Consider the following 23670-nt stretch of genomic DNA (forward strand, 5'->3'; position numbering starts at 1 on the left):
CAGGAACATAGATACAGGTCCCACAGGGCTGTTTCTGCCACAGACATGGACGTCTCGCTGCCTAATGAAGTTCTATGCTGTGGTGGCCGCCTCACCCGCATCTTGGGAGACCCACAAGATTGCAGAGAGGATAGAACAGAGGATCCTGAACTCCAACCCTGTCATGGAGGCTTTTGGTGAGCTCAGGCTCCTTTGCACAGTATCTCAGTCCCATTTCCTCTGGGGTTTTCCGCCTTCCAGGGAGAGGGGCAGTGCTTTGAGATCCTCTCTTGGGTGGGGTTGGAGGATGAGTGTATCCTTCACTGCCTCAGATCCCCAGCCTACTCCCTGGTACTCCTCGGCATCATTCTAGCAGAGGTGATGTCATTCAGTCCTCTTCCTCGCTCCAGCCTAGGCACACATAACAGTCGTGCTGGAGAAGACCTGGTGGCTTAGCTCGTCCAAATTCTATCTTTCTATCCAGTTTCCTCATGGTTCAAAGAAGGGCACTTGTCATGGGATACAAGGCGATTAGTGTTTGTGTTGGCACTGGAACCCAGATTGCCTTCCTATCTAAAGTCAGTAGTGACAGCTGATTGTTTTTGACCTTTCCCTTCAATGAAGACAGTCCCTGACTGCCTAGGCGTGCTCATTCCAATTTCTTGCCAGAAAGTTCTTCTGACTCCCCTGACTCCCACTTGCTAAAGCATGAGGGCCCATTTTCTAGTGCTGTCCCCTATGACATGAAAACCAACAAAGGGGCCTTTAGGTGACTTGAGCACAGGAACATGACCTCTAGAGACCTGCAGCCACTTTGGCTTATGAGGACTCTGCAAACCCAGGGGAGTGAAATAAACATTGGTGTGATCTGTAGGGAACGCATGTACACTGAGGAATAACAACAGCAGTCGCTTTGGAAAGTTCATCCAGCTCCAGCTGAACAGGTAATAGCTGCTGTCACCCTGGCTAGTGGGAGGATGGGATTGAGGCGGTTGAAAGTGGCTGGGGTGGTATCTGGCCTGGGCCACCCATATGGGCAAAAACCCTGCTCCTCCAGGTGATTGCCCTTTACCTCAGGTGTGAGTTCTGAGGGTGATCTTTGCACCTGGAGAACTATAGCTCCTTTCCCTCTGGGATACCCTGGGGCAGTGCGCTTATTCAGGCCTGGGTTCCTCCTGGCTTCTACTCTTGCTCAGAGACTTCTAGCTAAATTGCCACCTCTTTGGACCATATCCCTGAGCTTGAAGCTGGGACTTCGACTCCTGTCTTGGGGTAGAGCAAAGTGATGTGCAGAGACCTTGGCCCTGCCAACCTGAGCTTGATGCAGGGGAATATTCCAGGACACCCAAGGACATTCTGAGTTTTCCCCACCCCTCAATACCCATTGGCTAAGTGGAAGAGCTTGGAGGGGATTTGCCAGGTGGCAGGCAATCTGGCACACCCAAATTGCCAGACATGGCTATGGAATAAATGGGCAACTAACGAGCTCTGGCCTGTGTGTGCCCCAGGGCTCAGCAGATGACTGGAGCCGCAGTCCAGACCTACCTCCTAGAGAAAACTCGAGTGGCCTGCCAGGCTTCCAGTGAGAGGAACTTCCACATCTTCTATCAGGTTTGTGCAAAGTGGAGCCCACAGCCCCCCAGATGCAGGGCAGGGATGGGTCCGTGTCTTTCAACCCCCCAGCCCCCAGAATGCTCCATGCCTAGCTCCTTCACCTAGCTTTTGATGGAGCCACCACTTTCTTCTGCAGACTTGATGTGCAACACTTCTGCCTCACACTGTGCCTTGACTCCCAGCACAGTTGTGGCCTGGGGGCATGTTTTACCTCTCCATCAGACCAGAAGGTCCTTGAGGCTGGGACTGTATCTCTAGGGTGGAAGCTGTGTCACCCTTATCATTCTAAGGGCTCTCCTATAACGGCATCTGTCTCTAACAGAATAAGGGCTTCCCTAGAGTTGTGCCTTTTCCATCAGACTGGGAGTCCTGCAAGGCATGGATAAGATGTCTCCCTTACTCTCAGAATCGGAGCATGCTTAGGTGATAAGTATGCCTCCCGAGTCAAGACAAGGGGCTCCCTGGGCAGGAGGTGTCCTTTCTTCATCAGACTGCAGGTTTCCCCAGAGTAGGGTTCTTTTGCATCAGGTTGGAGACATCCAGGACTATGTTGACGGCATCTTTTGCCCCCGTACCTGCCCTGGGCTCTCTGCAGGGACCTCTGAGCCTTGTGATGTTGCTACCATCTCTCACTCCTCTCATCCCAATCCCATGCTTATGCAGGTCTGGGCTTTTCTCAGACCCTCTACCCAGCCTCCCACCTACCCTTCTCCACAGATTTGCAAAGGAGCCAGTGAGGACGAGAGGCTCCAGTGGCACCTCCCTGAGGGAGCTGCCTTCTCCTGGCTGCCCAACCCAGAGAGGAGCTTAGAAGGTAAGGGGAGCCCCATCCAGCACCATGCGCTGGCCCAGCATCACGCACCCACTCTGTACAGAGCCTGCCTCCCTCACATCTTGCTGCTGCTGCTGACCTCTGGCCCTGACAGTGGGCTGTGACTTGGATTCTTTTTCAGAGGATTGTTTTGAGGTGACCAGAGAGGCCATGCTGCATTTGGGCATTGACACCCCTACCCAGAACAACATCTTTAAGGTCAGAAGAAAAGCCGCGCCATTTGTGTTTGGGAGAGATGATGGGCAGCCCCTTTCATAGAGCCCTTCCCTGGACTTGGAGTTGGTCTTTCCCTGAGCATCTAGGACTTTGGGCCCCTCTGTGCTACCTCCAAGGAATCAGCCACCTCTCTGTTCTGCTGAGGCTGGAGACCAGGTGGTGGGGTGGCCGGGTAATAAGGAACAGTGATGCATACACAGTGCTAAGAGTACAGAATGCAGTAAGTGATCCATGGGGGCAGAGAGCAAGGTCCTGGATCATCAGAAGAGAGAACTAGTGCTACCGCTCACTTGTCTAGTACATTAAAACTTACAAGTCATGTTCACACCTCTCTGCTCACTTAGTTTTTTCAACAGTCCCCTGTGTGTGTTTATTTCCCTTTATGCCTGAGAAAACCAGAGAGGTAAAGTGACGTGCCCAAGGTCAGATACCACTAAGTGGTGATACAGAGTACCGGACATAGTAATTCCAAATTCCCACTCTCTCTGTCTTCCCCCTACCTGTGCCCCATCGTCCTCTGGTACATGAGACTGACCCAAGTGAGCTGGGCTCCTCTCAGCCGCACTTAAGCGGGCCTCCCTTCTGTCTTTGCTGACAGAGCTGACTGCCTCCTCTGATCTTCCTCACCCTCTAGAGCAGCAGGAGGGGATAGATAGGATGGGCTGGCAGTCAAGACAGGGATGCTACTGCAGGGAGGTGGCAATGCAGTGGAAAGTGACCCTTACCTGCAGATGGGAGCTGCTCAGACACTGCCAGGTAAGAGCTTCACAAAAGGACAGCACCTGGGGACAAGCCCAGGATAAGTGGACAACACTGGGAGTCAGAGCAGGAGTGCTTTGGGAGTGGCATGACCCTCTGCTACAGCCCTTCTGCCTGGTGGACATGGCAGTCTTCTGGAGCAAGTTGTGGCCGGAAGACCAGTAGCACACGGAGGAGCCCTGCCTGGGACCATACGGGAATGGTGGGTAGGGTCCCTGTGTCAGGTCTGAGGTTGGTTTTTTGTTGTTGTTGTTGTTGTTGTTGTTTTGAAATGGAGTTTCGCTCTTGTTGCCCAGGCTGGAGTGCAGTGGCACAATCTCAGCTCACTGCAACCTCCTCCTCCCAGGTTCAAGTGATTCTCCTACCTCAGCCTCCCAAGTAGCTGGGATTACAGGCATGTGCCACCACACCCAGCTAATCGTGTGTGTGTGTGTGTGTGTATTTTTAGTAGAGATGGGGGTTCACCATATTGGCCAGGCTGGCCTTTTTTTTTTTTTTTTTTTGAGACGGAGTCTCACTCTGTCGACCGGGCTGGAGTGCAGTGGCCGGATCTCAGCTCACTGCAAGCTCCGCCTCCCAGGTTCAGGCCATTCTCCTGCCTCAGCCTCCTGTGTAGCTGGGACTACAGGCGCCCGCCACCTCACCCAGCTAGATTTTTGTATTTTTTAGTAGAGACGGGGTTTCACTGTGTTAGCCAGGCTGGTCTTAAACTTCTGACTTCAAGTGATCCACCTGCTTCAGCCTCCCAAAGTGCTGGGATTATAAGGATGAGCCACCATGCCTAGCTGGGTCTGAGGGTTTTGAAGTTGCTGGGTGTTGGCAGCATGAGGGGAGCTTCTGTCTATAGCCCCTGGGGGCTTGTCTGTCTGGAACGCTGAGTGCAAAGGCAAAGGGCCACCCATCACACACAGACTAAGGTCACAGTTATTCCAGCAGGCTCGGCTCTCAGAAGCCTAGCAGTGGGAAAGGGCTCAAGGAAGCAGAAACAAGCCTCCAGCAGGCACACAGAAGCAGCCCTGCCCCCAGCCACCAGTCTATTCCTAGAGAGCAGGGGTCAGAGAGGTAGAGGGTGGGCAGGCATGGGGGCCCACGGGCTGCCCCAGGAGACATCTGAAGTCAGCCTGGATTCTCATCCCGCCTTTCCCCTCAGGAAGCATGTGTCCTCAGTCTCATCTCTATCACAGGTAGTGGCATAGCACATACCTTACAGGTTGTTGAAAAGATGCAATGAGGCAATGCATGTAACTTGTATACAATTGTGCCTGGCAGAGATGGGCACACTTGGGCCATGATCGGGAGCTGCCCTTCTGCTGTGATTGTACTCAGCAGAACGGCTCTTACCAGAGTAGGCCCAGCTCACGCCCTCTCCTGCTCCCAACCGTCCTTTTCTTCCCCCCAGGTCCTAGCTGGACTGCTGCACCTTGGCAATATCCAGTTTGCTGCCTCCGAGGATGAAGCCCAGCCCTGCCAGCCAATGGATGATGCCAAGTGTGAGGGGCAAGGGTGTGGGATAGGGCAGGCCCTTTCTGGAAGGTCGCCAGCATTGCTGGGGTTGGGTGCAAGGCCGGATGGTGAAAATTGGAATCTGATGCCCTTGCTTAAGCCACCCACTGTAGGGCCTGGCGCTGGATCATTTACTCCTCACCCTGTCTGGTGAGGCAGACAGTATTGTCCCCATCTTAAAGATGAGGAAATGGGTCAGAGGTTTGTAAAGTGATTTGTCCCGTACGCAGCAGCATGACTGGTACATGGAAGTGCTGGGTTTGAGTTCTGACTGCCGCTTATGGAGTCCTTTGGTGAGTCACTTCACTGATCAGAACTTAGGTTTCTTCTGTCCAGCTGGGCAAGTCATGGTCCCGCTGTGATGACTTCACAGTGCCTCATGAAGAGGACTGGATGGAGAGTGATTTGCCTAAAGAGGATTCGCCCCTCCCAGGCTCTGTCAGGACGGCATCGTTGCTGCTGGGGCTCCCGGAGGACGTGCTGCTGGAGACGGTGCAGATTAGAACCATCAGGGCAGGAAGGCAGCAGCAGGTGTTCCGGAAGCCCTGCCCCCGAGCCGAGTGTGACACCCGCAGAGACTGCCTGGCCAAACTAATCTACGCGCGGTGAGCAGTTACTCTGGCCTCTGCCCTCCCAACAGGTGCTCTTCCTGTCCAGGGTTGGGCCAGACAACATCAGGCAATAGGCACAGGCCCAGGGTGGGGAATAAGACAGACTGGTTCCTCTCCCTGCTCCTCAAACCCCTGGACACAGCAGGGCACGGCTCCCAGGTATTCCCCAAGCAGCGCCTGTGGCCTCTTTCTGAGTGGGAAAGTTGCTACATTCCTGACCAGGATTCAGCTCATTATTAAAGTTCAGGAGCCTGCTTTAGCCTCAGAAAGGTGAAGAAAGCCTCAACCCTCTGCTGGCAAAGCAGGCCCCAAAGGTGATCTAGAACTTTCGCAGTTCCATCTTCAGATCCTTGGATGAATGGGCCTCTCTGTCTCTCCCTGTGCCGTTGTACATCACCTAGGAGTTTGATAGATTGTGGTAAAGCCAGAAGCTCATCCCACAGCCTGTAGCATAGTGGTGGAGGTGGGGTCCTGCCCTTTTCTGGTAGGTTACATGGGTACCTCCACCCTCTGGCCATGTGGTTAAGGATAATTTCTCACTTTGAGTTCTGAGATTCTTCAGCAGGCCTTCTAAGGGTTTCAGGGGCCTATAATCCTCTGAGATGAGCCAGAATGGGTATATGTGTGTGCATATGCACGTGAGACCTTGGGCACCTTTCTGAGGAGAGGGTCCCCTGCTTTCGTAAATGCCACAAAGAGCCAAGAGCCTGAGAAGCTCTGCTGGGGGAACAAGATCGTCTGAGTTGAAAATGGCCCAGGGCACCTGGGGCCAGATTAAATCCATTTCAGCAAGAGACTAGTTACCACTGCCTCAAAGCTAATTTCAGGTCACAATTTGAGGTCAAAGACTTTTAAAGTCTTTGCCTACAAGTCACTATAAGATGAGCAGATAAAGTGTGATGAACACAGATAGAGTGAGCTTCTGACCACAAGACGTTTGCACAGCCCCTGTTGCAAAAAGAGTCAGTTTATTTACTGAAGTGAAAAAAGTTGCAGAGCAATTACTTTAAGTAAAATTGTGAGGAAGAAACCCCTGTATAGTGTTGTACGTGTCAGCATCTTGTGTGGTAGCCTCATCTTTTCTGGGCTGGGGCCGGTTCTAGAGTGGAGGATGCCATTGTTGACCTCAGGACTGGGGGCCCACTCGTGCAGAACTGCATCGGGGGCTATGGTGGGGCCTTGAGCTCTGGGCTCCACAGGTAGAGTTTTGCAGGGGTGTTCAATGAACTCAGTTATTTACAAACCACACCCAGGCCCATCTGCCCCTTCCCAAGATACTAACTGGGTCTCGAACCATGTGACTGATGTAGACCCATTCCCTACCCAGCCTAGGAGTTGAGCTTGTCCTGTGCTCAATCTTCCCAGAAGGACATGCCAGGTTTGTGTGTACCTGGGAACATGCATGCCCATAGCCTTCATCTGTAGTAGGTCAAGACGTGATGGGCTGGAAGCAAGAGGAGAAGATTTGGCCTCTGACCTGTCAGGCTCAGAATACAAGGGCCCTCCAGGTTGTAGCACCCTGACTGGGGGAGCAATTTTACCACCCCTTGACTCAGCCAGACCCTCTCTCACCAGAGTCCACTCTCTTCCCCCAACAGGCTGTTTGACTGGCTGGTATCAGTGATCAACAGCAGCATCTGTGCAGACACCGACTCATGGACCACTTTCATAGGTAGCAAGGGCTCACTGTGCTGGGAGCACTCCAGAAAAAGAGCAATAAAGCTCTGGATGGAGAGGCAGGAGCACTGGATCCACTGTGTGACTCTGGGCAGCTCCTTTCCCTTTTTTGTACCCATGTCTCCTCTTGCATCTGCCTGCCAGCATAGGGCAAGATCTCTGCTCTCCTGCACCTGCATCTGCGTAGTCCATAACTCTCCAGACAGGCTCAACAGTGCCTTATCTGAAAGAGCCCTTTTTCTCCCCAGAGACCCAGCTCTAATTGCAGGAGAGTAGTGGGGGATGGAGGAAAGAGCTGAATTAGAGGGACTTTGGAGGCTGGCACAGTGGCTCACATCTGTAATCCCAACATTTTGGGAGGCCAAAGCAGGAGGATCACTGGAGGCCAGAAGTTGGAGACCAGCCTGGGCAATATAGAAAGACCCCATCTCAGAAGAGTTAGCCAGGCATGTTGCTACATGCTTGTCCCAGCTACTCAGGAGACCGAGGTGGGAGGATCACTTTAGCCTAAGAGTTTAAGGCGTCTGTGAGCTGTGATGACACCACTGTACTCCAGCCTGGGCAACAGAGCAAGACCCTATCTCAGGGGAAAAAAAAAGAAGGGACTTAGAGGACATGACTGAGGGAGGTCAACACAGTTACAACTCTAGGTGGGACAGTCAGTTATAGGACGAAATAAAGCTTAACGGTACCAGTGCAGTTTGCTCTTGGAATGGTGGAATTCTAGGCACCAAATTGGCTGGTGAGACCAATGCCCTCCAAACTAGATTTAACACAAAATGTTGCCTGGAACCTGGTTTCCTCACAGGAGGTGCCTATCAGAACCAGAAAATTCAGACTCAAAAATGGGCCCAATGCTCTGGGCTGTCTTCACACTTCATTTGGGTTTCCTGCCTGCTCTGAGTTCTACAGGGGAATGGGGTGGAGATGGGAGCCACCTTGGGTAGAGCATGGGGAAGGTATGTTCTGCCCACCACGGATGTCATGCTCACTCAGCCTCATGCCCAGGCTGCCAAGTATAAGGCATTGGCAGGGGCCCAGGCACCCTGGGTTCCTTGGTCCCCTATCCGCCATCTGCTCCTTGCAGTGGCCCCATGGGTTCTCTGCCATCCTCCCAGGCCTGCTGGATGTGTATGGATTTGAGTCATTTCCTGACAACAGTCTGGAACAGTTGTGCATCAACTACGCCAATGAGAAGCTGCAGCAGCACTTTGTGGCTCACTACCTAAGGGCCCAGCAGGTGAGGGATGGGGTGAGCAGGGGGCAGGTCCTTCTTTTGGATCCTCAATCCCTTCCTGACCTTCCAGCCCCAGTCCAGGTTCTGATTAGAAGCCTTTTGTTCCTTCTTATTTTATTTTTAACTGATTAATAATAATTGCACATATGGAGTACAATGTAATGTTTTGATATACTTTTGTTTATTTGATGCTGTTCTGGAATATGCTGTGGTACCGAGGCCAGCCGTGGGTGGCTCCTCAGGACATCAGACCACAGCTGCCTTCTCCCACCCCATCCCACCTTGTTCTTTAGGAGGAATATGCAGTTGAGGGCCTGGAGTGGTCATTTGTCAACTACGAGGATAACCAGGCCTGTTTGGATCTCATTGAGGGGAGCCCCATCAGCATCTGCTCCCTCATAAATGAGGTGGGGAGGTCAGCTAATGAGCCAAGCACCAGAGTTGGCCTTTGGGTTTTCTGGAGCCTTCGTGATTATCCTGTTTTCTCTCTGTGCCTCTCTCCTCCCAGTTTGCCAAATAGATCTGCTAACTGCTATATTTCCTCCCTGGTAGGGACACTATGATGCCTGTGTGATGTCTGCTGTCATGGGGGCCACAGGGTGGGGACAGTGAGGGTTGTGGTGAGACACTGTCGTTTTGGTGGCTGACCCCTTGTTCCCATCCCACAGGAATGCCGCCTTAATAGACCAAGCAGCGCAGCCCAGCTCCAGACACGCATTGAGACTGCCCTAGCAGGTAGCCCCTGCCTGGGCCACAATAAGCTCAGCCGAGAGCCCAGCTTCATTGTGGTGCATTATGCGGGGCCTGTGCGGTACCACACAGCAGGCCTGGTGGAGAAAAACAAGGTACGGGCTGGGCCGTGCCCTGTGGGGCCTGTGAGAAACGAGATGCTGGGTCTTTGCTATGCAGACATAGTAGTTTCCCATCGTGAGTCCTTTCTCTCCTGAACCTCCTCCCAGAATCCAGAATCACCATCTTGGGCCCACCTGCCTGAGGTCTCCACTAATCAAGCATGACCTGCCTGGAGATCACCCTTGTTAGACTGGGTCTCCAGGTCTCTGGTCATCCCGGGGACCTTCTCTTGGACTTGGGCCCTGTCCTACCTGGAAGCCCTGTCATCTGCGGCTTGGGTGGGCAGTGGATGGCTCTGGGCAGAAGCTCCACCTGCCCTCACCTGCTGCTCTTGCCATTTCTCAACAGGACCCTGTCCCACCTGAGCTGACCAGGCTCCTGCAGCAATCCCAGGACCCCCTGCTCATGGGGCTGTTTCCTACTAACCCCAAAGAGAAGACCCAGGAGGAACCCTCTGGCCAGAGCAGGAACCCTGTGTTGACCGTGGTATCCAAGTTCAAGGTGGGTCTAATGTGCTGATGGGAGGTGCTTGCTTCACTCTGCAGTCTCACGAATATTTATTGAGCACCTGCCAGGATCGGTGCTGTTTGCTGGGGAGCAGTGACAAGTCAAGTAGATGTGGTCCCAGTTCCCTGGAGTTTATACTTCAGTGTGGAAGACAGAAACAGTAGACAAATAGGCTATCAGGTATATGATGGGAAGCCTAGGGGCCCATGGGGGCACTATGCAGCCTCTCACCCTCTGCCAGTGGGGTGCTCATGAGCAGAGGATCAGCTACATGAGCTTCTTTGACCTGGCTCATCCCCAGCTATCTAGCTTCCTGCTCTAACCCTACCCTCGCTCACTTTTCTCACATTGTCTGCTTTCTACCGCTCCTCAGCCCTTGCATGTACCACCCCACCTTCCTGGGATACTCTTGACCACTGCCCCATCAGCTCCACCTCACTCCCATCCTCCACGCCCCTTTTCCTAGTTTAGTCCTTCTCATCCTTCAGACTTTAGCTCTATCACCACCTCCTTGAGGAGACACACAGAAAACCAGGTTTGATTAGCACCTTCCTACCCAGCCTCAGACACACCCCCAAGGGTGTTCATCCAACATGTGTGGCCCATTGGACTGAGCTCTGACATGGCAGCAGGCAGCCTGTGGCACAGCCTGCAGCACACAGGATGAGCTGAATGATAACAGTTGTTGCTGAATGAATGGCAGGGAGTTTTGAGATCGTTCTTTCCTAAGAAGATTGCTCTGGGGAGAAGCGGGGAGGGGAAGGAGGAGGAGATTGGATTCAGGGAGACCAGTCAGGGAGGGTCACAGGTTTAGAAGGGTCCCTGAAGACAGAGGTGAGGAGCATGGGAAGTCGGGAGAGGAATGTGCTTTGAGCCCGCTCATTGAGAGCCTGCAACAGTCATCCCTGCACAGGAGATTCCTGGTCTCAGGATCCTGAAAGTTCCAGGCCCACTGGAGGCATTTGATGTAGTTACTAACCAGAGCCCAGGTGATGGCCCTGGGCAGCCCCTCTCCCTACCTAACCCCATGGTCTCTCATCTACAGGCCTCACTGGAGCAGCTTCTGCAGGTCCTACACAGCACCACGCCCCATTACATTCGCTGCATCAAGCCCAACAGCCAGGGCCAGGCACAGACCTTCGTCCAAGAGGAGGTAATTAACACCAGGCCAAAGCTGCTTTGCACCAAGCCCCATCTGGCCAAGGCCCTGGAGAGATGCAGGGCAGAACATCTGCTCCAAATGGAGTGAACAAAGGTGGTCCCTCCAGCCAGGCCTGACATGAGAGAGGACCCATATCCCTTGCTGTGGCAGGGCAAGCATGTATGGTTGTGTAGTCTGTGCATGGTAGCCTAGCCAGGAGGCAAGTTCCAGTGCATCTTGTTCTTCGAGCCTTGTACCCTGATGAGAGACTGAAGCTGCGTAGAGGAATGGGTGTCTCTTGTGATAAGCTGAAAGTCTGCATCACCATACAGTCCCCATACAGTGTAACTGTTTCTCACTGGAAGTATCGTTTTTTTCTTTTTCTTTTTTTTTTTTTGTTTTTTTGAGACCGAGCCTCACTCTGTCACCTAGGCTGGAGTGCAGTGGTACAGTCTCAGCTCACTGCAACTTCCACCTCCCGAGTTCAAGTGATTCTCCTGCCTCGGTCTCCCAAATAGCTGGGATTACAGGTACACATCACCACACCCAGCTAAATTTTGTCTTTTTAGTAGAGATGGGGTTTCACCATGTTAGTCAGGCTGGTCTCGAACTCCTGACCTCAGGTCATTTGCCTGCCTCAGCCTCCCAGAGTGCTAGGATTACAGGCGTGAGCCACTGCACTCAGTCGGTATCAGTTTTTTCTAATCTAACAAAAGCATTCTAGCCAGCAACTGCCCTTTTCTTGGGGTTCTAGGTTCTGAGGGATGTGGATAAGGGGTGAATGCTGGGGCCTGCTGAAGGTGTGGCCTGGTAGATGTGGCCTTTGGGTTTGTAGCCAGGACAGCTTAGCTCTGTGGTAAAGACCTGGGTTCAGGTCACAGAAGAATCTTTTTTTTTTTTTTTTTTTTTTGAGATGGAGTCTCGCTCTGTCGCCCAGGCTGGAGTGCAGTGGCCGGATCTTAGCTCACTGCAAGCTCCACCTCCCCGGGTTGACGCCATTCTCCTGCCTCAGCCTCCCGAGTAGCTGGGACTACAGGCGCCTGCCACCTCGTCCGGCTAGTTTTTTGTATTTTTTAGTAGAGACGGGGTTTCACCAGGTTAGTCAGGATGGTCTCGATCTCCTGACCTCGTGATCCGCCCGTCTCGGCCTCCCAAAGGCTTGAGCCACCGCGCCTGGCGAAGAATCTTTATAGTATAATCTTCCCTGCCTCTCAGCTGTGAACCACCCTCTAATGCCTGCAAACAATGAAAACAATCCAAACTGGAAATTTGCCTGGGCTGGGCTGTGTAGTAGTGACTGAGGGCAGGGTGAGACAGAGACAGGACAGCACTTGCCTCAGTTGTATCAGAAGCCACACATTGGATGAGGGGGACTTGGGACCACCAGGACCCTTCCTTGCAGGGAGATTTGTTTTCAAGGTCCCTCGATTAGCCAAGCCTTGGGAGAGCCTGCAGCTCGGCACTGGCCAGGGCCTAAGAAGGGCTGAGAGGAATGGCATTTCTGGCCTGCTGGCCCCGTGCTGCAGGTGCCTACCCTGTCTCCCCACCCTTGCAGGTCCTGAGCCAGCTGGAGGCCTGTGGCCTCGTGGAGACCATCCATATCAGTGCTGCTGGCTTCCCCATCCGGTGAGTGGGCTCGATCACGGCACAGTGCAGGGCCAGTGCAGAGTGGCGCTCGGGACTCTCATGGGGCAAGAGCCTGCACAACCCAAAGTGAGATGTGAAGATGAAGAGAAAGAGGCTGGTCTGTAGAAGTCAACCGGGAAGTAGGGAGCAGCATCCATTCGTTTATCCATTCACTTATTGTGCACTATTTTGTACCCGCTGATGACTGTGACGAAAGCCACATTGGTACAATGTTGGGGACAGAAGCCAGACTCAGGAGGGCTGACAAGCAATTGGGAGGAAGTGCAGATATCAGATGCCATCAGCTGTTTGAGAAGTGTTGTTGCCTTGATGGGTAGCAGGGAGATCTTGGGAAAGCAGAGGAGACTGTGGGGTCGGAGAGGTCAGAGGGGAGATGTGGCCAAGCATGTCTGCATCATAGGAGTGGTCCAGTTGTTTGGGGAGAGGCCTGTCAGCCCCTTTGGAGGGAGGCAGCCCACAGATCCCCTACTAACACAAGAGATGCTTTGTGTTGGTAGACCAAGGCAGCAGGGAGAGCCCATTTTAAATAGTCTTTATGGGCTTCCGACCAAGTGATCCTAGAAATCGCTCCAAAACCACATTCACATTCAGTGGGGGATACTCAGGGAGGGCAGCACCGTGCTGTTTTGTTGAGCAGATTAAATAGAATAACTTCCGTTTAGCCCTGAGCCATGTACTTGGCTCACAGATGAAGTAATTCTCTCCTTCTGCCTGCTTTGGCTTCCAGGATCTCTCACCAAAACTTTGTAGAACGATACAAGTTACTGAGAAGGCTTCGTCCTCACACATCCTCTGGCCCCCACAGCCCATATCCTGCCAAAGGGCTCCCTGGTGAGTGGGACCCATGTGTTAGTCATTTGTGCAACCACAGTTTACTGAGCATCTACCCTGTGCCCTGTCTCAGGGCTAGGGGCTGGGGCTTACTGGTGAATAAAACACAGCACTGGTTTTGGTTCAGTGGGGGAAACAGATTCAAAAAAGACAAATAGTATGGAAAGTGGAAAGGCAGAGCTATGAGCAGGATGCTTTGGGTGGTGCTGGGGAGTTGTGAATTGGGGAAGGCTTCCTGGAGGAGGCAGTATCTGGGAATAAATTGGATTAGCCAGGTGATGGGTGGTCCACATGACAGATGTAATCTGAACAAAAGCCCGGAGGCTTGAGGCAGCAGTGTGGGTATGAGGAATTCCGCCCGATCTGTGTTGCTGGTTCACTGAGGCAGAGAACTGGGGCAGGTGAGGCTGGAGTGGCAGGTAGGGCTCCATCAAGGAATCTGGACTTTATTCTCTGGGCACGTGAGCAGGCACTGCAGGGGAGGGAGCAAATGACTCTATCAGCCTCACACTTTCTGGAGCCCACTCTGGGGGTGCCATGGAGGGCCGTGGGAGTGAGGCTGCAAAGTTGCCCCAGTAGAGAGAAACAAGAAATGTGGGCACAGTCGGGAAATGTTTGTTCGAAGAAACTGGTCAGTCTTGGTAGGGGCTTGACTAGACGTAGAGGGAGAGGAAAAGAGTAAATTAACTTAGCCTGGGCAGTAGGGAAAAGCAAGAGGAAGAGAGGTTCAGGGAGGCTCAAGAGCCTGGGCGTGGGTGACTTGTCCAGTGCAGAAGTCTGCAAGGCACTTGGGCAGGCTTTAGTCTCGAGGGAAAGAGCTGGAGGCCCTCATATGGGGGTTGTTAGCATGCAGATAAAACTGAGGCTGTGGGAGCCATGGGACCCAGACACAGGCAGAGGGAGAACAGGCCAAGGACAGGCTGTCGGGGGGCCCCGCCTCGGCAGGACCCCAGCCCAGCACCACTGCCCCTCCCACCCAGCCTTACCCTGGGCCTCTCACAGCCACGGGGGCAATCCTCTTTGTTTCCTCCCCTCCTGGGCAGTTTTCACTTTCCTTTCACCCTTTCTCCTTTCTTCTCCCTCTCCATGCTGTCCTGTTCCATGTCTCTTGCCCAAAGCCCTTCTGGCCCCCGGTTGATTTTGCTGCTGTTTCTCATCTGTGGTGTCTCCTTTGGCAGCCTCTGTCTCCAGAGAGGCACTGGGCAGCTAAGGTGGTCAGAGTCCTCAGGTAAATCCTCCCTCTCCAGGAGTAAGCCCTGCGAGCTGCGGGAGGGCAGGCAGTGGGACGCGGGACCTTTTCAGGGCTGGGATTTTTTAAAATTTATTTTTTAATTTATTCTTTTTCTTTGCGATTGAAGATTCCCAAACTAAGGGCTGGGAGTGCATCTCCCTTTTCCCGTACATGGTGGGGAGTGAGGGGTTGGGGCTGTGGAAGTGGCCTAGCTGCCCTGTTTGGCCCTCAGGATATGCATTTGTGGCCTTGGAAACAAATGCTGGCTGAGCAGCCTGGGAATCCAAGCTTGGAAGGAGTCACCCTTCCAGGTGTCAGGTACCCTTTGCCAGCCTGCCCAAAGGGACTCACGGCAGTAGAGGTTGTAGGACATCCCAGGACACACAGGCGCAAGTGGGTATTCCAAGGCTCCACGGAACAGCCAGTGCCCTGAGAGACAATAGAGGGGCTGTTGGTGGCTTCCTCCAAAAGAACAAGGAAAAAATGGCTAGAGCCAAGAACAGCAGGAAAGAGACTGTAGAGTGCTAGGGAGGCCAAAGCCAGTTTCTTCAGGCCACAGCACTGACAGGGCCATCTCCCTCCCCCAGAATGGTGTCCACACAGCGAGGAAGCCATGCTTGAACCTCTCATCCAGGACATTCTCCACACTCTGCCGGTCCTAACTCAGGCAGCAGCCACACCTGGTGACTCGGCTGAGGCCATGCCAGCCCCCATGCACTGTGGCAGGACCAAGGTGTTCATTACTGATTCCATGGTGAGCTGGTTTGGGGATGAGGAGGTTACAGAGGCCAGCTGTGTGCTCTCCTCAGCAGGATGGGGCAGGGAGAGAAGAGGCTGCCCTCAGTGGATGCCTTTTCTCCCAGCTGGAGCTTCTGGAATGCGGGCGTGCCCAGGTGCTGGAGCAGTGTGCCCGCTGCATCCAGGGTGGCTGGAGGCGACACCGGCACCGAGAGCAGGCGCGGCAGCGGCGAGCCGCCATGCTCATCCAGGCAGGTAGGTGGGCAGGTCACCTGTCAGCACTGCACACAGACTCCACAGGATGTTGGTTTCCTTTGAAACATGGCTCATCAAGTCCCCATCTCCTGAAGCTGTGTCCCAGCCTGAAGAGATGGATGGCACGTCCCTGTGGTGTGCTGGGATTCAGATTCCCTATCCCTCTCACCCATAATGTCTCTCCAGTTCAATGGAAACCAAGTCACTCCATAAACAAAGGTACTCTGGAAGAAGTGGAGGCTAAACGTCGTCTTTAATTCCTCTTTCTCAGACCCTGACAGCTGTTTAGGCCAACTTTTTTTTTCCTTTATGACAACTCAAACCATTACCTGCTGGGCTCTAGGGCTTAAATGAATTTAAGGAGAAGGTAAAAACCAAAAGGAGTTCATCAAATGAAAATATGTATTAACCACCATGTTCATAGTGGTCTTATTTTGAAAAGGAAAAGTGTTAGAAAGAACCCAAATATCTAACTGGTGATGTCATAGCCAAATGAGGGACTGGACTGTCCCTATGATGCAGCTAAGTGTTTTTGAAGACTATTATAAATTTAATGGAGAACCACTTCCAAAATGATATTCATACCTAGATGCCAAACTACATATTTAGGGTGATGCCATCCTTGTAAGGTGTGTTTCTGTGTGTGTAGGCATTAAAAAATTGTATAAGGAAGCTGGGCATAATAGTTCGCTCTTGTAATCCCAGCACTTTGGGAGGCTGAAGTGGGAGTATCACTTGAGCCCAGGAATTTGAGACCAGCCTGGGCAACATGGGGAGGCCTCATCTCTACCAAAAAAAAAAAAAAAATGGCTGGACGTGGAGGCTCACACCTGTAATCCCAGCACTTTGGCAGTCCAAGGCAGGCAGATCATTTGAGGTCAGGAGTTTGAGACCAGCCTGGCCAACATGGCAAAACCCTGTATCTACTAAAAATACAAAAATTAGCCATGTGTGGTAGTACACACCTGTAATCCTAGCTACTCAGGAGGCTGAGGCAGAAGAATCACCTCACCCCAGGAGGCAGAGGTTGCAGTGAGCTGAGATTGCACCATTGCACTCCAGCCTGGGTGACAGAGCAAGACTCTGTCTCAAAAAAAATAAAATAACAATTAACTGTGCCTGGTGGCACGTGCCCTGGTCCCAGTTACTCTAGAGGCTGGGGCAAGAGGATCGCTTGAGCCTGGAAGATTGAAGCTACGGCCTTACTGAGGCTACAATAAGCTGTTCGTGCCACTGCACTCCAGCCTGGGCAAGACCCTGTCTCAAAAAAAAAAAGAAAAAACAAAACAAAAAGAATATGCTGAAATTGTAGAGAAGGGAATAAAAATTACCACCATCTATTAATTGTATCAGTGTTTGGGTATATGGTGATGTGAGATCAGGGATGCATAAAGCGACCAAATTCAACTGAGGATTTAAAAAAAGAAAAAAAAAAGCCAATTTTTAAAGGCACAGACAATCCAGACCCCTCCCATTCCCTGGCTGCTGACCTGGACCAAGCCTGAGATGGGAAGTGACTGCTGGGCCCTCAGCCAGTCTAGGCTCCCCAGTGCCCCTTCACTGTATTGTGTAGGTGTATCCAAGTGTGTGGGCAGTGTAAGGAATGTTTAAAAGCCAATTTTGCCTTATGTACTGACTTCAGAACGTTATCTGTAGCACAAGGTAGTCATTTATTGAAAAAAAAAATACATATTTGAAAGTTTGACAGCAACTGTGGTGCTGCTGCAGCCAGGTCACTGACAGCTCTAACGGCTCCTTTATTATCTCTCCTGTTTCTGGGCGAACCTCTTAGCCATTCGTTCCTGGTTAACTCGGAAACACATCCAGAGGCTACATGCAGCTGCCACAGTCATCAAGCACGCGTGGCAGAAGTGGAGAGTAAGTAAGACCCAAGAAGTCGGGGTGGGCAGTGGATCAGTTTTAGGGACCAGATGGACCCAAGTGGGAATGCTGGCTCTGCCACTGTAATGCAGGTGGCCTTGGGCAGGTTGTTCACATGTGAGCCTCATATTCCTTGTGTATGCGGTGGGCACAGTAACACCTACCCTGCAGGGTGGTTATGAAGGTAAAGAGTGGTGTAAACAACTCTGGGAATATACCAAACTCTGGAATGTACACTTTAGAAGACTGGGTTTTATGGCATATCAGTTATATCTCAATGGGCTATTTTTTTGTTTTCAAGTAGCATATGTAAGGCCTAAGCACAGTTGCCTGGGGTGTATAGACTTGTGCCATATGGAACCAGTTTGGTTCAGGGCAGCCAGCTGTTCACAACCAGGTGCCTTCAGTTCACCTTGTTAACATGATTTGTTAAAGATAGTTTTGATTTCCATTTTCTGCTAAGAGGGCTAGATAAATCTAAAGCTATAAAGGGATGTTTGCTTTTTAAGATCAGAATGGCCTACCTTGCTGCTAAAGAACTGGATGGTGTGGAAGAAAAACACTTCTCTCAAGCTCCCTGTTCCTTGAGGACCTCGCCGCTGCAGACAAGGTTCCTGGAGGCAATAATCCGCCTCTGGCCCCTGGGACTGGTCCTGGCCAATACAGCAATGGGTGTAAGCAGCTTTCAGAGGAAATTAGTGGTCTGGGCCTGCCTCCAGCTCCCCAGGGGCAGCCCCAGTAGCTACTCTGTCCAGACAGCACAACAAGACCAGGCTGGTGTCACATCCATCCGAGCACTGCCTCAGGTACGTTGTATGTGATGGCCATGACAGTTTTGTTCCTGAGAACAGCAGGACCAAAGCCTACAAGTTCACAGTGGGAGTGGGACTGAGGCTGGGACAAGATCCGTCCCTGGCCGGGCGCGGTGGCTCAAGCCTATAATCCCAGCACTTTGGGAGGCTGAGACGGGCGGATCACAAGGTCAGGAGATCGAGACCATCCTGGCTAACACGGTGAAACCCCGTCTCTACTAAAAAATACAAAAAACCTAGCTGGGCGAGGTGGCAGGCGCCTGTAGTCCCAGCTACTCGGGAGGCTGAGGAAGGAGAATGGCGTAAACCCGGGAGGCGGAGCTTGCAGTGAGCAGAGAACCAGCCACTGCACTCCAGCCTGGGCGACAGAGCAAGACTCCGTCTCAAAAAAAAAAAAAAGATCCCTCCCTAACCCTACTGGGTAAACCAGAGGCCTACACGTCCCAACCAATTGCAGGTTTGGATTATTTACTTTGGTATAACTGGGAATCTTCCAGAGCCCTTTATCTTTCTAAAAAGTGCTTCTAATTATTTCAGCATCACTAAATCTTCTCTTAGTCCCATTTCCAAATGCAGTGTTGCGTTTCTAGCAAGCTCCCAGCTGATGCTGATGCTCCACGAACCACACTGTGAGAACCAAGGCTCTAGATGAGTCAGGAACAGGAGGTGGTTAAAGTTCGGCTTAGGGCCTGGAGTGGTGGCTCACACCTGTAATCTCAGCACTTTGGGAAGCCGAGGCAGGTGGATCACCTGAGGTCAGGAGTTCAAGGCCAGCCTGGCCAACATGGCGAAACCCTGTCTCTACTAAAAATACGAAAATTATTTGGGTGTAGTGGCAGGCGCCTGTAGTCCCAGCTACTCGGGAAGCTGAGGCATGAGAATTGCTTGAACCTGGGAGGCAGAGATTGCAGTGAGCCAAGATTGCGCCACTGCACTGCAGCCTGTCGGACAAGAGTCCGTGTAAAAAAAAAAAAAGTGACTTAGGGTAATAATAGGTCAGTTACAGAAAAGAGGAAAAATTCATGAGACGTAGCAAAAAAGAAACTACCCAAGACTTGAGAGCAAATAATCTAGTTAGTCCCACATCACAACTTCGGTTGTGATCAATTGGTTACCTCAAATGGCACTGGATTTGGCACCATGTTTTCCTCTAACTGTATTGCTTGGTTTTTCTCCTTTTCTAGCTGAGGAAATGACAGGCAGGGTCAGTGGTCCAAGTTCTCTGTGGGTCTTTTTTCATGGTAATTTTTTGAGATGGAGTCTCTCTGTTGCCCAGGATGGAGTGCAGTGGGTTTAAGTGATTCTCCTGCCTCAGCATCCCGAATAGCTGGGACTACAGGGCATGTGCCACCACACCTGGCTGTATTTTTTTTGTGTTTTTAATAGAGACAGGGTTTCGCCATATTGGCCAGGCTGGTCTCGAACTCCTGACTTCAAGCAGTCTGCCTGCCTTGCCCTCCCAAAGTGCTGGGATTGCAGGTGTGAGCCACCGTGCCCAGCTGTTTGCATCCAGGGAAAAGTCAGCCAGCACACTCAGGAAGTCAGTGTCACTCAGGGCTTTGTGAGTCACCCCAGTAAGCCAGGCCTCATAGAAATAAAGTGGCCAAGGAAAGGTGAAAAAGTGTGTTGCACTGGGAGGTAGAACTCCAGGGTCTGGGTCCTGGTTCTGCCCCATTCACTGGATGATCTTGGCTAAGACACATTTTCTCGGAGTCTGTCTATAAAATGGGCTAATACTCAACCTACTGCATGGAGTCACAGCAAGGAGTAAGTGAAATGACAAGGCAGAAGGAAACGCCGAATTTCCATTCAGAGGAATTACTATAGGCCTTAATCTGAATGAAATCTCCCATGAAAACACACAGGCCTGCTAAACAGACGGGTAAATGTTTTGTTCTTCCGGCTTTAAGCAGTCATAGGAATGTGACAGACATTCCTCTTAGGGAGCGCCTCCTAGGGTTTCCTCATCTGTCTCACACTGAGTGGATGTAACGCTATTTTAATCCTGCTGTGGCCCCCAATTACTAGTACTTGTCCATACCTCCTTGCATTTCTAGCATCTGCTGTGTGGGGTTCTGTTAGGCTTTGGCATTCCCAGGAACTGGGGCTAAAGCTGCAGCTCTCTCTCCCCTCTAGGGATCGATAAAGTTTCACTGCAGAAAGTCTCCACTGCGCTATGCTGACATCTGCCCTGAACCTTCGCCCTACAGCGTTACAGGCTTTAATCAGATTCTGCTGGAAAGACACAGGTTGATCCACATGTGACCTCTTCTGCCTTCACTGGGCTGGGTGATCCTTGGTGCCTTTGTTCCACAAGGCCTTTTCCTGCCAGCTGCCTTGCCAAAGACATTTAATCAGCACACAGCTGCCAGACTGTTCCCACAGTGCTCCAAATGCACATGAACAACAGTAACGGCTCCAGCCTTCAAGCCAGGGCCCCATGCCCAGTGCATCAGTGGGCCTGGGGCTCCAGGCTACATCAAGCACAGATGGTGTCAGGGCTGGTAGTTAGCAAACCAGGGTTACGAAACATCAGGGCCACGTTTCACTACCTTCACAGATCATGCATTCACATTCCAGCAGCAGTCATGACTGACTGTCACTACAGTGGGGACCCCAGTTCCACATAAGCACTTTTGGAAGAAAACAACCAAAGTTGGCCTAAAATTGGCGCTGGAATTTGGGCTGGGGGAAATTTTGTGGTTATTTCCTTTAAAAAGGAACAAAACTTTAGTATTTAATAAGTTGATTTATTTAATGTAATTTCAAACAATTATGAATAATGCAATGTACAGTAGAATCACATCCTGATTTTATTTAGTAACACTGACCAAGTTTAACTCCATATGAAGTGTAAAGCTTGATACCATTTATGTCTATCAACTGTACCAAAAGTAAAACATTTAAAAACAACCATCTGAATGTCAAGTTTTTTCTCCATAAAGGACTTGCCACCTTAAGGGCCCCACGTCTGCCTGAAACATGAGCCACATCAATGCTGGTAAAGGCCTGTATAACCTAGTCTGCATCCTGGAAACCTCTTCTGCCTGGGGCCCCCCACACTAGCTGGTCTCCTGAGAGAGGGAGCAGGCAGGTTCTGGGAGTCAAGCACACGTTTGAGCAAGCAGCACAATAATCCATCTTAAGAATCCTCATTCTGGGATGGCTCCACAATTCCTAAACAGCAGTCCGCAAACTCCACAAACAAGGGCTCTTGCATGTAGGCTCTCATGAGCTTTGCTTTGTCTTCCCCCTGATCGAGGTTGACCATCAACTGCCTGAGGTGTGGATTGAGCAATAAGCTTCTTAATGTTGCAGATTCCCCTAAAAATTAACAAGAAAAAAAGCCAATCTGAGTTCAAGTGGGAAAACATGGAGATGGCTGAAAAGTGAATAAATATTTCAAGTGTAATAAAACTGTCAGCCAGGCGTGGTGGCTCCTGTCTGTAATACCAGCAAATAGGGAGGTCAAGGTGGGCAAGATCGCTTGAGCTCAGAAGTTCAAGACCAGCCTGGGCAACATGGCGAGATACCACCTCTATAAAATGAAAGGCGAGATCAGCATATCAAACTATTTCCACATTAAATGCAGTAACAGATACTAGTTCTTGGTATCTTTGTAAATATTGTAACTTCGTGCCACTTCAGCTAAGAAAAAAATGCTTTATCAGCACAATCAAAAAGCTAATAGTAGCATTAAGCTGCTGGCATGATTTCCTTCTAGCTATACAAGTTGCCAGTGGTGAAGACAGCTATACGAAATACTCTGATGTCTAGGCATGTGATTCGGCATGCAGCAGGACCAGTAGCAGGGAACCAACAATAATACCTGCATGGTACTTTACAGTCTATAAAATTGTTCACACCTATTACTAGCTCAGCTCCAAACTCAGTCTGATCATAACCATGAGACTAAGTGCAAAGCATAACCTTTTAACATGATTCTGTGACATGGGAAGAATGAAATTAACACACCATACACATGTAACAATGTTTTAAGGACTGAATAAGCAGTGCTACAAAAATGGCAATACCTGTTTCCCCTTAAATCAAATCATGTGATAACCCCTTTGAGTTAAAGGCTGGACTGTGAACTGAGCACTGGGGATCTGGGAATACAGGTCCCTGCTGTACAAATCGGTATGTGAGAGATAAATTACCATAAAATGTAACAGTGATTTATTACTAGTAAGTCCAAGTTGCTATGGGAAACCAAAAAAGTGCCTAATTCTGAAAGAGACACAAAAGGTCAAGAAAAGTTTAGCTGAGCAAAGCAAACTTGAAACAAGCCTTGAAGGAGGAGCAAAATTTTGCCAACCTGCAAGACCAGCAGGATTCCAGGCAGAAGGAATGGTGTGGGCAGGCTGGGAGGTGTGACACCCTTATGTTTACAGAATTATGTTGCTAGATAGTAAGGGCCCTGCATGCCATACTTATTCAAGGATTTAATAACTTTAAAAAAAAATCACAATCCTTATAACACAGTAAATGTATCTCAACTACTGACAAACAAGCACAGCACAGACTTACCTAAATTCTTTAAATTCTGCAAAGAAACTCTGTCTTCTTCCTCATCACTATTGAGAAAATCAGCTATAGAGTCATCATCATCTAAGGAATACAAAACAGTCAGCGGCTCATGACTAAAAAGGAGGCCTGGGCACCAGATTTTAACAACTACTTCAATAGGATAAAAATGTATGCACACACATGTAATAGTGATAGGGGTATTCAAGCAGGTACAGACAAAAATCCTCTTCTCCGGAGTCTGTGACTATACTAACACTCCTTTTTTAGAAGAGGGAGGCTAAGTGAAAGAATTGGTGATTTTAACAAATGCACCCTAGTGTTCACATCCTTACTTGTATATGTGGTCCTGTGGTCTTTAGGCTTAGACCCTGGCTGTCTAATAACTTATTACCCATCCCCACCTCTACTTGGCTCCAACCCTGTGATGGGCCAATTAACTGGATGCTCTGTAAAAAACAGTCAAGCAGAATCTCCTGTGCTTTCAGCATGGGCAGAAACTGCTGGCATTGCCTGAACCCAACCTGGAAATTTCTCAAAGGGCAAAAATGGGCCATGCCTTTGGAGTGAATGTTCAATACCTCTTTGGTGGCACCAGAGGGGCTGCTTTCAGAGCCTGGCATGGTGCATGACACCCAGGAGGTATTAAAGAACATTTAGATGGCTGGACGGATAGGTCGACAGCCCACTACTGCTATGAGCTCTGAACCCCCAGCAACAGCGAGATGATCTAGGACAAAGAAAGCCTCCTGCCTGGGCTGAGCTCAGATGAACTGACAGCCCCAGCCAGATTCATGGAGGGAGACCAGCAGCTGTGGGC

At 50.8% G+C, this 23670-nt stretch overlaps 2 protein-coding genes across 5 annotated transcripts in view; one reads left to right on the forward strand and one right to left on the reverse strand.

Moving 5' to 3' along the window:
- MYO19 (myosin XIX) overlaps window positions 1-21236 on the forward strand; it is a 54194-nt gene extending 32958 nt beyond the window's left edge. Inside the window, exons 8-27 of the mRNA XM_011990232.1 lie at window positions 44-176; window positions 854-923; window positions 1488-1590; window positions 2311-2407; window positions 2547-2623; window positions 4800-4890; window positions 5337-5508; window positions 7113-7186; window positions 8310-8431; window positions 8722-8835; window positions 9097-9273; window positions 9629-9781; window positions 10833-10940; window positions 12484-12554; window positions 13303-13406; window positions 15225-15391; window positions 15501-15630; window positions 17423-17508; window positions 18021-18317; window positions 20460-21236. Coding sequence (XP_011845622.1) covers window positions 44-176; window positions 854-923; window positions 1488-1590; window positions 2311-2407; window positions 2547-2623; window positions 4800-4890; window positions 5337-5508; window positions 7113-7186; window positions 8310-8431; window positions 8722-8835; window positions 9097-9273; window positions 9629-9781; window positions 10833-10940; window positions 12484-12554; window positions 13303-13406; window positions 15225-15391; window positions 15501-15630; window positions 17423-17508; window positions 18021-18317; window positions 20460-20588 — 2475 coding nt within the window. The 3' untranslated portion in view covers window positions 20589-21236. The remainder of the gene's footprint in view (window positions 1-43; window positions 177-853; window positions 924-1487; window positions 1591-2310; window positions 2408-2546; window positions 2624-4799; window positions 4891-5336; window positions 5509-7112; window positions 7187-8309; window positions 8432-8721; window positions 8836-9096; window positions 9274-9628; window positions 9782-10832; window positions 10941-12483; window positions 12555-13302; window positions 13407-15224; window positions 15392-15500; window positions 15631-17422; window positions 17509-18020; window positions 18318-20459) is intronic.
- The window catches only part of ZNHIT3 (zinc finger, HIT-type containing 3), a 13846-nt gene continuing 9220 nt past the window's right edge, over window positions 19045-23670 (reverse strand). For 3 of the 4 annotated variants that reach the window (XM_011990230.1, XM_011990231.1, XM_011990229.1), the window contains one exon: window positions 21053-21647. In XM_011990230.1, the coding sequence (XP_011845620.1) occupies window positions 21466-21647 (182 nt within the window). In that variant the 3' untranslated portion in view covers window positions 21053-21465. Of the gene's footprint in view, window positions 19265-21052; window positions 21648-23670 lie in introns of those variants that run through there. The other variant, XM_011990228.1, reaches the window with a different exon arrangement.

This window comes from Mandrillus leucophaeus, unplaced genomic scaffold (assembly GCF_000951045.1).
Source record: "Mandrillus leucophaeus isolate KB7577 unplaced genomic scaffold, Mleu.le_1.0 Scaffold374, whole genome shotgun sequence".
Lineage (NCBI taxonomy): Eukaryota > Metazoa > Chordata > Mammalia > Primates > Cercopithecidae > Mandrillus > Mandrillus leucophaeus.